Here is a 14,278-nt window from a genome sequence, read left to right on the forward strand (position 1 = left end):
GCATGCTGATGTTGGAACGTGGGGGTCACTTGAGCGAAAAAGTAATTTTGAAAATAATTATTTGAAAATAGGTTTAAGGAAATAATTTAACCATGATGAAAGAAGCATAGTTATAGTAAACAGAGAGATCTAACACTTCAGAGGTGTCCTTGGGTAACATTTTCATGTCTTTGCTTAATATTTTAGAGAGGGGATAGTGTTAGCCACTGGGTGGTGTATCAGTTTGCTGATTTAATGCAAGGTTGGGGGGAGACCTGGTCCTTCCCGCATCTGTCTGTCTGTCTGTCTGTCTATCTATCTATCTGTCTCTTTTTCTTTCTTTCTTTCTTTCTTTCTTTCTTTCTTTCTTTCTTTCTTTCTTTCTTTCTTTTTCTTTCTTGACAGGGTCTTGCTATGCAGTTCAGGCTGGCCTTGAATTCACTTTGTAGCCCAGGCTGGTCTGGAACTCCCATCAATCCTCCTGCCTCAGCCTCCTGAGGGCTGGGATTATAGATGCACACTGTCACACCCAGTTCCCAGCATGAGTTTTAAACATGCAGAAAATCATTAAATTCCTTGAAAAATGGTCACCACAGTACTTTGTATAGCCCTTGTTGCTTGGGTGGAGGCCAAACAGGAAGGCTTTGTTGATTCAGCACGGAGTCCCCAAAGCTGGCTAATCGCCTACTGTGGGCATGTGCCTGGAACTTAAAGGGCCTCATGGTGTATGTCTGCCCTTCCTCCCTGGCTGGGGCTTCCTGTGCTAGCCTCGCCCGACAGGGTACGTGGAGCAGGAGAAACGCACAGCCAGGTTCTGGGATAGTTGGAGTCAAGAGAGACGGTGAACGAAATAGGTGGGCTCAGCCAAGCATGGTGGTGCACTCCTGTAATCCCAGCACTCAGGAGGCTGAGGCAGTAGGATCCTAGCAAACTGGAGATCAACCTGGGCTGTCAAGTGAGCCCAAGGCTGAACCCTGCCCTCCTCCTCAAAAAAAAAAAAAAAAAAAAAAAGATAGGTGGGCTCTTAAACTTTACCCCCTAACCTGGAAAATGCACGAGACAGCACGCCTCTGCAGAGCTGGGAGTTTATTTACCTTAAGCAAGAAATGACTCACAGATGCATTTACATCGTTAGTTCCCTAGTGTCCTTTTGCTAATGTTGATTTATCTCAGTGCCTAGAGGCTAAGTGGGTGGCATCTTCCCTGCACGCTGGAGAGAGCGTACCTGTTTCTTTCATCTGTGAGATACTAATACACCTTAGTGGATGTGAGGATCCCAGATCTCAGACTTTCCAGAGAAACATTGTTATTTGCAGTTCAGTTTGATCCGTCATTAAACAAACTATATGAGGTTAATTTGCTTTATTTTTTATTCTAGAGTCAGGAAACATTCCATCATTCTACAAGAATTTACTGAGCATTCATACCCATAGTCAGAAGAATGACCTGCCACAGGGGACCTGATGTGTGGAACTTTCCCAAAAGCCGTACCAGGCCCTGAGGTGGACTCTGTGCTAAAGCAGGGGCAAAACAATGTCCCCAACTCACCGAGCTCCTATTTCATGCTCTCAAGTCCTAAAGAGCGTAGGGGAGAAGTCTGGGAACGTCGGATTTCCTTAGCAATCTTTTGCATTCATGTTTATATGCATGATTTTTTGTTTGTATCTATACAATTGATGATTAATTTTAATGTATTTATCCTGGTCTTTCCCAGTGCAGCACTTCTCAAATATCTATCAACTCCTCGATTGTTGATGTTTGGAATTTGTTGTAGTTCCGGGAAACTTTTGATAATCACACAATCATTCATTCTTTCTTTCTTTCTTTTGAGGCAGGGTTTTGTTCTGCAGTCCAGGCAGGCCTTGAATTCATTTGTATCCCAGGCTAGTCTTGAATTTGCAGCAGTATTCCTGCCTCAGCCTTCCTAGTGATGGAATTACAGCCCTGAACCCAGCTAATTCGGGTTTAAATGAGCAATTTTCCTATAATCCCTATCTCATCTATTTTCTTGTTTAAGTCATGCTTTTTATTTTGGCTGTGTTTTTTCTTTCTGATTTTCTGTTCCTCTTTCTAAGAAGTCTCCATTTCTTGCATTCTGACATTTCACGAGTCACTTTTTGAGATGTGCTCTTTGTTTAAGTCTTCCAAATAGCGTTTCCTTACCTCGATTCTATGGGATTCCACCCCCACATTCTTTGCATCTTTCTCCCACTTTCTCTGTCTCCACCGCTGAGGCACACCTCCAGCCCTCCCCTCCTCTCCTCTCCTCTCCTCTCCTCTCCTCTCCTCTCCTCTCCTCCCCTCTCTTCTCCTCTCCTCTCCCTCTATATTTCTCTCTCTCTCTCTCTCTTCCCTTCCAGTACAGTAAATTGAGTCATTTTATCTTTCATTTTGAGAAAGACTCTTGCTAAATCTTGTGATCCTCCTTCCTATGCCTTCCGGGTTAAAGGCGAGTTTCAACCTACCCAGCTTTCTCCTCCTTCTTAAAGAAGATGGGATCTGTGCAGGTATGGCCTACACCAACAGAACATACAAATCCTGCTGACCGGCCCACTCTGTCCACCTGGGGGCAGGCCTTTATTTTACGCCATGTGCTGCCTCTTTCCTTCCTGCCTCTCTGGTGTCCACACTGGTGGGGTGCACGGGTAATTGCAACCCCCGGAGTCTGCTGTCTTTGGCCTGCACCGGGACACATCCCTGCTTGGCCCCTGGGCGCCCTGTCCTCAGAGGGGTGAGCACCTCCCTGGCTCTTTCTGGCTCTGCACCGTGCTTCCTGCTCACCTGTTTCTGGAAGTGGCTGTGCCTAAGTGGGCAGATGGCAGGAAGGGGCCGCTCGGAGGCCACGTCTGTGTGCAGGAAGGTGGCCGCTGAGGGCTCTGGCTGGCACAGATTCTGCCTCTCAAATTACAGGCAGGCGTGGTGACCCTGTGAAGTGCATCTCACAGGAGGGCAGAGCAGCAAAAGCACTGTCTTCCCTTAAACTGCTCTCCGGTGTGAGATTTCATTTGCTGCAAAGACCTCATGGCACTGGAGGGTTTTTCTTAGAACCTGGTTGTCTATTTTTTTAAAGAGTGGGTGGACTTTCCCTCCTTTCTTTTCTTCTTATTGCTAGTTAACACCAAGCTGGCAGAGCTGTCCCAGGGGGCTATCACGGACCCCTTTCCATTCACTGCTCCCCTGACCTCCGGCGTGATGGACGCATCCCTGCCCCGTGCTCATGCGGTCAGCTGGGAACTCAAGCTCACTTTTCTGGCATTATAAAAAGAACCCTAAAAATCCATTTCATGAATTTACATGCTGCTTTTTTAACAGCCTGAGCGAGTGTTTCTCTAAGAGTTTACAACCGAGGAGCTGCGGGATAATTTTAGAGCACGTTGAGATGACAGTTTTATTTTAGCGTGTAATAGGAAAAATAAAACTACCAAATCAGAGCCATGATTTCATAGATATTATTACTTGGGGTTGCAGGAAATTTAAATTGGTTATAAGTCAGTTCAAAACGTTATCGAGTAGGCTGGGGGGTCAGTCAGTGGTAGAAAGGTTTGTGTGAGGCTCTAGGCGACAGACCCCCAGCATTGCAAGTAAAACACGTTTTTTAGTAAATCATGGGGCTGCTTTAGCGTAGTGACCGGGCCGATTGTGACAGTGGCCTTGGGAGACACTGAGTGACAGGATCCCTTAGTATCAGGGCTGGCAAGATGCCTCTTAAACTGGGCACCATTCTCGTATGTCCACTCAATACTAAAAATTTTATAAAGGGCGTTGTAACCTACCCTGCTGCGCACAAGAAACTTGCCACAGGTTCCCGGCATGAGCCCTGTCCCACACACCCCGCCCTGGCCCACTTCTTCCCTTCTATTGTAAGGGCATCTTAGCATAACGTCTGATTTCCCTTTGGGTCTGCGAGCCCTCTAATCCCCTTTGTGCCTAAGGTCCCCGTCCATACTCCTGCCCTAGTCCTCTTTCCAAGGTAGACAGGGGACTGATTCTATACCAGTGAGCATTTTCCTAGACATGGTTAACTACTTACTGGTGCTTTATTCTCTTTTCTTTTTTATTTATGGGACTGATTCTCAGAACTTGTATCCATCCATTCCTCATGGGGCCCCTGAAGGCTGGTCAGCAAAGAGAATGAAGGTCTGGCTCTTGCCTTTGAGAGTCTTGGAGGTGGACAGTGTGTGTGTGTGTGCGTGTGCACGCGTGTGCATTGGTGCACACGTGTGCGCCCTGCTGAATGCACTTCCAGAAGGCCCAGCAGAGCTGGATGTGGTAAAGCTTGTCTGTAATCCCTGTGCTGTGGCCGGCTGAGGCAGGAGGATTGCAAGTTTGTGCAAGTTTGAGCCCAACCTGGGGAGTCTAGCAACTTAGCAAGATCCTGTCTCAAACTAAAAATGAGCTGGGGATGAAGTTCAGTGGGAAAGCCTTGAGCTTAATTTTGTTTTTTTTAAAGGCCCAGCTGGGGAGAGATTGGCCCCCCCGAAGCATCAGGGGGAATTCAAATGACAGCAAGTCTGACCTTCGGCTCACCTTCTTCTGTATGAACTCCAAGCCCAGTTCCCCAGTTCCACTGTCTCTGTGCAGAGGCTGTTGGCCCCCCTGCCGAGGAGCAGAATGACCCCTCTCCTAGCCATTACCCACTAAATCTAGAACCAGCAAACTCCATCACATCCCCCATCATTGGCCAGATCTGGGGGTTCCTGGTTTTAGCGCCCCCACTTGCCTGGGAACCAACTTCACTTCCCCCCACTCCCCATCTAGTTACCCAGCCGTATTCCACTTCTTACATCACGTCCCTGGCACTCGGTCAAGCCTTTTTTTTTTTTTTTTTTTTTTCATCCCTGATGTGAGGCAAACTCTTTATCTCCCGAGAAGCCTCCCTTGATCCTCCCAGTCCACACGGCCCCACCCTCCTCTGGTTTCTGAAAGCTCATATTGTCTGTGCATTTATCCTCTGGCACAGTCACCGTGCCTGTTGATAGTTATTTCTTTTCTCACTTGTGTTTGTGACTTGTCTTCCAATTTTTAGAAGTCAATCCCTGCTGCAACACTTGCCGCATCTTTCTGAGCATTCAGGAAAGGGCAGTTAGTGATATCAGCTGGCTCGTTGAGTGTAGCCAGGAGGTCATGGATGGTGGGGGTGGGGGAGTCCTTGAGATCACGCACCCTGGAGACTCCGTGGGCTGGTACGTAATTTTTCCCTTCACAAGTATGAAGCATTTAGAAAAAGTGAGTTATCACCATGGCCAGATGTTCTTTCTTATTAATTATCATTATAAGACAACATAGTTCATCCTACAGGGCACAAGGGCCTACAGCAATTATGGCTTATTATGGTTGATCTTTTTCAACTCAACCGAAACAAAGAATCATCACAGGAGAGTTGGTCTTATCTGATTCCATTGAACTTGGGAAAATTGCACTCTGACAATGGTGGTCAGTCTTTTTCCTTTTGGATTATGAGTTTCCTGCTGTCTTTTGTTTGTACAGCTAACTTAAAGATAAAAACCTACCTATTTCTTGAGGCCAGATGGAGATCATTATAAAACAAAACTCAAGTAACTTCTGAACGGACACAGCAGGATGAACCCAGATATGCTCTGCTGACCATGAGTTGGAGCTTACTTATCCTGGTTGACAAAGGGGCCCTTTGTGGTTGACTGAAGCCGTATTGGAATTTACAGTGGTGGTCATTTCTCTGTGGTATTAATAACAGTGCACTGTTGTCTACAATTGTATCTGTTCACCGAGGTGACACAGCATTGAAGTGGTGTTGGTAACAGTTGTTACTATAGAACACACATAAAAGTGTCACTTCGTTATAATCCAAGAAGTCATGGAAAGCTTTCAGGGCCATTTTAATTCTGCAGAGCTTGGAGGACGGAAGGTGAAGGCTTTGTCCATGTCGGTCCAGATGTAATTTTGCATTTATCTTTTAATGAGTGTGACTTCTAAGAAGAGAGACGTTCCTCGGTCCTGTCTGTGCATTTCTATGATGTCTGGTCTCAGAGTGGAAGGGCACATTGCTCACCTGGCCTCCCCTCCCAGCCTCAGACCTCAGAGAGAAAATGCAGACAGCTCCTGCCCCCAAAACGCTTTCTGTTTTCTAGTCCCTGCATACCTCTTCTTAGTGGCTGGTTTAGGACCGTTTGACAAATACAGGTTTAAGCATTGCATTTTTTTTTTCGTTTTTATGATGGTGGCAAGGGGTCTGTAATCAATCCATTTACTGCCGCTGGCCTCTGCCTCACACTTATGTACCCAGGTGCTATGAACAGATGTGGCAGAGCAGAGGGGCACCCTGCTCGGTGGTCATCGGAGGTTTCTTCTCGCTTGTCTACACCTCCTGGCCCCCGGTCACTGCATGGCCTCTCCTCATCTGTCTGAAGAAGTGCTCTCTTCTCTCCGTCGAAATGTGCATTTTGGTAGAATTTTCCCCTGTTGATTCCTTAGGCAGACTGAGTCACATAGGATATGTGAAATCCAGAACAGCATCTGGCGCAGAGTGAGTGTTTCCTAAAGCTCCTTGGGATCATTCCTATGGCAGATGGGAGCCCGAATGTTGGACGAGGAAAGATAGTTACCTAGCTAAGTAGCCACATGGGTGGCTTTGAAAAGAAAGAGAGATAGGTCCTGTGAGCACCACAACAGTGGAACGTGAGCACGGGAAGCCCAGGGTTGGTGGGTCGTGGTGTTTATTATAATACCACGGTGTATCTCCATGCATCCATCAGTAGGTGCTTGGGTTGCTTCTTCCCATTCGCTGTTGTTAATAATGTACTGAGTGGTCCTGGGATGGTGGAAGAGCTTTTAGGACCCTGCTTCCAGGCCTCAGAAGTGGAATTGCTGGACCATTTGCTGACTGAGTTTAATTTTTTGAAGAATCACCGTATGGTTTTCCATAGTGGCAATGAACTAGACTTGTAATTTTCTACCTTCTCACCAACACTTGTTCTTTTGTGTGTGTGTTTTTAATCCTAGTGGAATCCTAGTGGATGTGAAGTAATAACTCACTGTGGTTTTAAGTTGCACTTTCCGAGTGAGTAGGAACCTTGAGCATCTTTTCTTGTGTTACTTGGAACCTTCCGAAGAAATGCCCTTCACTCATTTTTAAGTGGGTGGTTTGCTTTTCAATATGCGATCTCGACTTTTGGATGGAGGGAAACTACCCTTTTAGCCATTGCCGATATCAATCCTCCGGCTCTTCTTGAGCACTCGCATTGTTCTGGGGGTATGCTGGATGTTTGCACAAGATTTCCTCCTTCGATCCTCAGAACAAGCTTTTGAGAAAGATACTGTGCTCATCTCCATCTTGTACTTGAGGAAACTGACACCTAGGCCTTGCCTGCAGGATCTCAGCTAGTCAGCAGTGAACAGCAACAGTTTAACCCTCGTCTGACTCAATCCCTAGAACATAGGCTGACTTCTCAACCCCCAGTCAAGGAGCTGCTGTTGAATCCACTTCATAAACAGTACATCCATGTGCTCCCAAGAAATGATATTTTACAGGAACCCAGTGAGACTTCATTCTTCTTGTAAAAATATACTTTGTTCTGTATAAAGACTCAGCTCCTAAAATCCCACAGGTTTGCTCCTGAAAGCAAATACAGAAAAAGGTAGAACTTTGGGGCTAAATCCACAGCTGCTCCAGAAGGGATCTAAATGGATCCAGGTCCCTGCCTACACTTATTTAGTTGGTAGATTGAGGTATTGCTATGGGGCCGAGTCCTTTTTTACACTTTGAAACAGCTTTGAAACCCCCAGACTCTTTTCACCCAAGGCACACATCGCCCCTCTTTTGCCCATTGTTGTCATCTAGGTTGGATGGTGGGGAGGAAAGACTGAAGGTCAAGGTTGGAGTCCCACATCTTGCCCCTGCGGGAGCCCCAGATTTCCATCCCTGGATGGGTCCCACACAGTGATCCTTTGGGGAACATTGTCCATTCTTTTTATGCTGGCTTTTATCTGGCTCTGGGTTCACGCAGCTGGGACTGGGGCAGCGGCCAGAGTCGTGACTTAAGGATGGAAAAAGTTGATGGAAATATTCCCCAGCGGGGCCCGGGCAGTTCCAGGGAGTCCCGCCTAAAATGCAGTGGACAAAGCTGCCCTTGTCCGCAGACCTGGGGGTGGGAGACATACGGTCAGTGACACAGGCTTTGCCATTGTATGCTGTGACTTCAGCCAACTTTTTTTAGCTGAGAAAGGGAAAAAAGAGAGAGTGAAGAGGAAAAAAAAAAAAAAATGAAGTCCTCCAGAAACTTCGCATCTGGAAAGTCCAGAATGAGTTGTTGATTTCCCGACAGGCATTAGAACAGATTTGGAAGGAAATATGCAATGCAGTGGGTTCTTTGTGAAAGACAGTGGTGAGAAAAGCCACAGGAGCGTCCTCCCGGGTGCCCGAGCACGCACGGGCCCAGCCTGACTGCCCACAAGAGTGGCATGGAGAGGAAGCTGGTTGGAGCCTTGCTCTGAGGCTGGGGGCTTCACACTGGACTTGAGTCTTGTCTCCAAGGTGCCAGCCCCTCAGGAAGCTTAGCTGTTCTCTGATGGTAAGATGATTCTGCCTGCTTGAACATGTGTGCTCAGCTCACCATCTCTGCATGCTGGCTTCTAAAACTTTTTGACATTTAGGAGAGACTGTTCCAAAAACTGAGATTTGGATTCTACCTGCTGAGCTGTGTGTCTGGGGACATCTTTCACAGGCGTAGGTCCTGAGCCAAGAGAAAAGAGGACATGGGCTGTTTGTGAGAAATCAGGAGAAGATGGGAGGAGGAGAAAGATTTAGGAAGAGGTGTTTGTGGAGGGAAAGGGTTACCCAGGGCTCAGTTAGTGGAAGGCATGTGATGTGTGTTTATCCTTGGTAGGAAACATGGGTTCTAACAGCCTATCTGATGTGTTCCCCCTGGCCCATGTCTACCTGGGGCACTCAAATGCACTCCTGTTGGGGACTACTGTAAAACTGTACAGCTAAGTCTTGGGCGATGCTGGAGAATTCCGCTCTCCAGACTGAAGATCTGTGTCCACTCTGCAGTGCACTGTAGTCCAAGCAGGACTTGTTTGCCTTCTAGAGCGGTAGTGGTGACTACCACAATAGCAGCTCTTTTGAAAATAGCTTTGTTCTGCTGGCCTTTCTACCTGTGGAAGCTAGACATCCCCTTTCTTAGAAAGAGGGACCTCTCATCCATCTGGATTTTTAGTAACTGCTATCCTGAGGTGCTGTATCGGAAAGCTGTTTCCACAGACTCCCTCCACGTAGCTCAGCCGGTGATTATCTCTGATTTTGGCACAGTTTCCGCCAGAGACCTGAACCTGTGTCAGGAGGAGTACAGTGCTTATTATTGGGGGGGGGGGGCTGTTGACCTCCTAGGAAAGTCCACAGCAGAGCTTCTCAAAAGTTAGCAGGAGTCTGAGTTGCCCAGGGATCTTTCAAATGCAGATCTTGTCAGGGCAGTGCTTGGGGATCTGCATTTTTCGCCACTTCCCAGCGGATGCTTGTGCTGCTGTTGTGAGGGTCACCCCTGGAGAACTGCTCTGTGCCGATCACAGGCCAGCCCGTCAAGTTCTAAGTGAAGGCTGCCCAGGATCTGACTGCAGGGTACCTGGGGCAGCCCAGTCGACTGTGGGCTGGGATGAGGTAGTTTGTAGGGAACTAGGCGTCATACTAAAGCACGTGCAAGGAGCTGGGAAGAGCCCAAATCAAGCTCTTGGCAATGTGAGGCATGGAGGCTGCAGAGGCCATTGGTGGGGTGTGCCCCAGCTCAGGTGGACGGTGTGCTTGGGGTGTGAGGTCAGTGTGAGCCTCAAGCACTAATGACTAGCGATCAGGCGTAGAAAACTTCCACTGGAACCTGCCTGGTGTGAACAGGTGGATTCTAACTTCAGAGTGTATCAGATGACTGACCGGAACAGAAGTTCAGGACACCAGGGCAGAAATGGCTTGCTGGGAAAACAGAGCTCAGACCTTAAGTGTGGCTGTCACAAAGGAAAGAGTGAACACAGATGCGCTGGTGCAGAGATCCCTATGGTGAGAAGTAAGGATTGCAGGTGTCTGGGGTCCGAGCAACACTTCAGGAATGGTCCTTGCCTGTAAATCACATGCCTACTCTTGAATGAGACCTTTTTCCTCCTACAAAAATGACATGCCCTTAGATACAGTGATACCAACATGTCAGATCATTATTAGGCTATATTTATTAAAAACAAGCCCGCGGGGAACATCTGCTCCAACTTCTGCATTTAAGAGATGAAGAAATCGAGGCCTTCCAACAGAGACCCAGCAGGTTGCTTAAGACCTCACAAGACTGAGACTGCTTCAGGCCTGGCCCTCGGGTCCCCGTTCACTTCCTGTGTTCCTTGAACATTACCACAGCATGGTAGTAGGTCCTGGACCTTGATGGTAAGGCACCCGGCCGTCACACCCCGTCCGGTTCATTTGCATCAGCAATAGAAGTTTCCAAAGTGCAGCCCAATGGGGCTGGTTGGATTGCACCCCTTACTGACTCCCAGAAACAGCTGCCACCTCTCCTAGGCTTCTCCTCCCTCCACAGCTCCTGGTTCAGAACCAATTAGGAGAGTTAGAAGTCTTTGATCAGGATCCCCGGGAGCACAGAGAGAGCTGGAGAGTGCTAGAACAAACCTCCATGCTGAGAGTCTCTACTTCTGCTTTCTTTTGGTGCCTGTGGGCCTCTCCAGCCCACAGCGAGCAACCGCAAAGCCAGGCCAGCTGGATGGCAGCCACGGGGAGGGTGGGCAGCGTCACCTACCTTTATACCCTAATGAGCTCCAGGTCTCCCAGGAAGTCTGCTCAGCGTGGCCTGGAGCCCCTGCCCGTGAAGTTCCGTCCCCGGAGCAGCTGCTGAGTCTGTCACCGGTGGGGCCAGCACCTGCAAACCGCCGTCCTCAGCCTCTTCCTTGATAATGATGATACCGATGATGCATATCTTTGCTTTTAATTGTACATGTTTAAGAAGCACAATGTGACATTTTATGCGGTATATAATGTAAAGATAAGATTGTGATAACTGACCTATCTAGCACCATGGAAATTGATCGTATTTTTTTGTGTTGGAAACGTTTAAAGTCCTCTCCACCAGCTGTTTTAGAATGTTCAGTTAATTATTTCAGGCCTAGTTACCCTACTATGCTACGGAGTGTAGAAGTTGTTTCTCTTACCCAGGGTACTTGGGCATTTGTCCTTTCTCTCCCCGCCCTCCCCCACACCCTTCTTAGGCTCTGGAACCAATATTCTGTTCATCTTTGAAAGCAGCTGTTTAGCTTCCATTACGCTCCTGAACTTCTTTCTTCTATTTTGAATGGAACACAACGCTTGGTCAGCTTGGTGACGTGGCTTTCTCGAGAGGTGTCACAGCTTCAGAAAGCAACAGTGACAAAGGGCATTTATGTTTTATGGCTTCATAACAAAGTAGGGATACAGAAGGTGCACTATGGCATGTCTGTCTGTCTGTCCTTCTGTCTGTCTGTCCTCTGTCTCTGTTTCAACACCAAGTATTGGCAAAACTGTGTGTTCCTGGACTTTTCACCTCTGCAAAGGGAACTTTGACCAGGAGTCATCTAGACCAGGAGCTCCCCAAGAGTGCTGCAGATAAATAGCCCTCAAAATGTCTTTCCGCAGTATCTAGGGCAGGATACATAATTTAGTGCACTATAGATACCAACTAGCATAGAAAACCTAGGGTGTATGTTTAATTTTCAGGATTAAGAGAAGTGCTAAATTCTAACCCAACTCCGTCTCAAAGCAGAGTGAACCATTTTAGCACTAACTGACCGTAACAGTGACCTGTGGCAAAGAGGAGGAGGATCCCAGGTGGCTGACCTGCTCACACAGACCCGAGGCCATGGCCCCAGTGCCTGGTCTGGGCAGCTGTGTGTCATTTTAATTAGACCTCTTCAAGTTATTGGTTGCTCTAATAGAATTTTCTTTCTACCAATTGGAAGTCAGATTGGCTGAGACAGTATAAGGATTGCAAGATGAAAAGCTTTAATACCTCCTCCTCCTCCTTAGAACCAAGAATGGTCGGGGAACAGAGGGAAGGTATTTTTAAAAAAAGGGAACTCTTGCATTCCTTGGTGGGAAGTCTGTGTCATCTATTTCTGTGACTGCTGGTTTTCCAAGCTGAGCTGGACTCCGAAGTGCCTAGCCGCCCGGTGGTGGTTTTGGCTCCGTTTTGAAAGCTGTTTCACAGGTCTTAGACCCACAACTGGAGGGCTGCAGCCTGCCCATTTTACAGATGAGGGGTTCGAGGCTGACAGGGGCCACTGAAGCATGCACACTGCTCTTTCTTGTCTGGGAATGCCACCTCTCTTTATACGTGGTCCAGTATACTTTCTACTGATGCTTTCATTGTCCCTGAGTGGGGACAGGCTATCAGAACAGTCTGCCCTGGTTTTATACCGCCAGGGAACGGGTGGGAGAGAAGGAACCAGCGTTACTCAACGTCCGTCAGAAAGGAAGCAGAAAGTTTTAATAAAGCGTCTCTGTTAACATGTTCACGACAGGGCTGTAATTTGTACGTCTTGCTGCAGGTGGCTCTGGATGATGGTGGCACACCTGTCACTGTCTCATCAGGTGGCATGATGGGACAGTCATGCATGTACCACCAGTGGTTCAAGCAGGCGGGAATATGTTAAACAAAGCCCGGGGCAGAGGCTTGCATATGGTTTGAGTTTCTCCCCTAAAGGTTCATGAGCTGAAACCTTGGTTCCGTGTGGACGTGTTAAGGCAGTGGAGCCTTTCAGTAGTAGGAACTCATGGAGCATGGTTAGGTCTTGGGGGTCACAGCTTTCGGAAGGGATTAACATTGGTCTCACTGAGTTTGTCAGTTCTCAGGAGGAGCGTTGTTGTACAGTGGGCTGCCCCACGTGCTCAGTCCCCTCTGTCCACTGTCTGTTTCTCTGTCACATTATGATACTAGTGGCCATCCTCTTTGATCTCCAAAACAGTTAGCTAAATGAACCTCCTATCTTTAAGTGTTCAGCCTCAGGCATTTATTTACAGCAATACAAAGTAGACTACAAGTCCACAAGTGATGACCAGACTCACTCAGGGTGTCTAGCTACAGAAGCTGGGATAGGCTGCCGGGCACAAACTTCTTGCCCCTTTTAATTGCATCGAAGCATCAGAACCAGATGGACCGTATCAGTGGGGCAAAACCGAAGGGCTTCTCATGAGTTCCCCAACCCAGGTTTCAAGATGGGAAAGGAGCCTGATTCCCACCCTACTTCTGGTCCTCTCTTGTCAGTTTTCAGGAGTACCTGTTAGGACTGTCCACTCCCTCCTCCAGTCCTGTGGGCCTCCAAGCCTCTATAAACAGAGGTGACTCAGTGGCGCAGTAATGCTTGTTGGTCAATGCTGGGATTCTCTCAAAAGATACGGAAGAGAGACCATCTCTCCGGTCCCTACTGTGTTGTATGCTACCACTGCCACCAGCCAAAAGCGGGAGGCATCTCAGATACTTGGAAGCAGTGTTCATGGGCTCCTTCGTCTTATATTTGCAGGTGGAAGTGGGCTTCTGAAGGGAATGTGTGCATAGAAGGTATTTCTTTCCCACCCTCTGCTCCTTGACCTCTAGACCCTCAAAGTCTGTCAAATGGCTTCTGACCCAGGAGGGGCCAAGCAACTCTGCTTTTTAATTTGCAGGATTATTTGCAGATTTTTTTTTTCATCCATCCTTGTCCTCCCGGAGACCTCATGTTTTCTAATTTAGCAAATTTCCCTGTGAGGCCCACTTCCTGTGCCCTTGCTGCATGGGCTCCATTGTAACTGTGGTCATCAAAATTCCTGGTTAACCAGATCACTCCATTCCTTTAGAGAGTCAGAAAATAGACTATTGTTCTATGTCCTCTCCCTGCCCAGTCCTAAGAAATATACCCAGGGAGTAGACTGGCCCTTGGGAGTTGCCAGAGGGTTGCAGAGGGATATTCAGAGTGGTGGGGGACCTTCCCTGAACCTAGCATAGGCCTTGGATGTCTAGAATGTTTCATTCTCCTGGCCTCTGCTTGGCGGGCGTGAAACCCTGGGAGAAAACTCTTAAGGCCCTGTCATCTACCTCTGGGGAAAGACAGGAGTGACAGTCATAGTGTAAGCCTTCCTCCTGCTGCTTGGTGCACAGATGTCAGTGATAGGTACAGCTTGGGGGGAATGGCTGGTACATTTGGAAGAGCATGGTGGCTGCTCCATGGGGACCGACACTTGGCAACCTGGCTGGGAAGCCCTAATTAGCCCCTCTGGGTGGGCGTAGCTGTCCCCCAGGGAAGCTTCATTGGAGGGATCAGATCTGAGCTA

General features: G+C 48.0%; 1 protein-coding gene across 6 annotated transcripts in view; it reads left to right on the forward strand.

Moving 5' to 3' along the window:
* The window catches only part of Gas7 (growth arrest specific 7), a 222,413-nt gene that overhangs the window by 113,518 nt on the left and 94,617 nt on the right, over positions 1-14,278 (forward strand). For 2 of the 6 annotated variants that reach the window (XM_013148706.3, XM_063242091.1), the window contains exon 1: positions 8,344-8,525. The exons of the other annotated variants lie outside the window; for them this stretch is intronic. In XM_013148706.3, the coding sequence (XP_013004160.1) occupies positions 8,523-8,525 (3 nt within the window). In that variant the 5' untranslated portion in view covers positions 8,344-8,522. Of the gene's footprint in view, positions 1-8,343; positions 8,526-14,278 lie in introns of those variants that run through there. 6 annotated transcript variants of the gene reach the window in all.

Source organism: Cavia porcellus, unplaced genomic scaffold (assembly GCF_034190915.1).
Source record: "Cavia porcellus strain 051 isolate PalLab524CR breed Dunkin Hartley unplaced genomic scaffold, mCavPor4.1 scaffold_32, whole genome shotgun sequence".
In the NCBI taxonomy this organism is placed as follows: domain Eukaryota; kingdom Metazoa; phylum Chordata; class Mammalia; order Rodentia; family Caviidae; genus Cavia; species Cavia porcellus.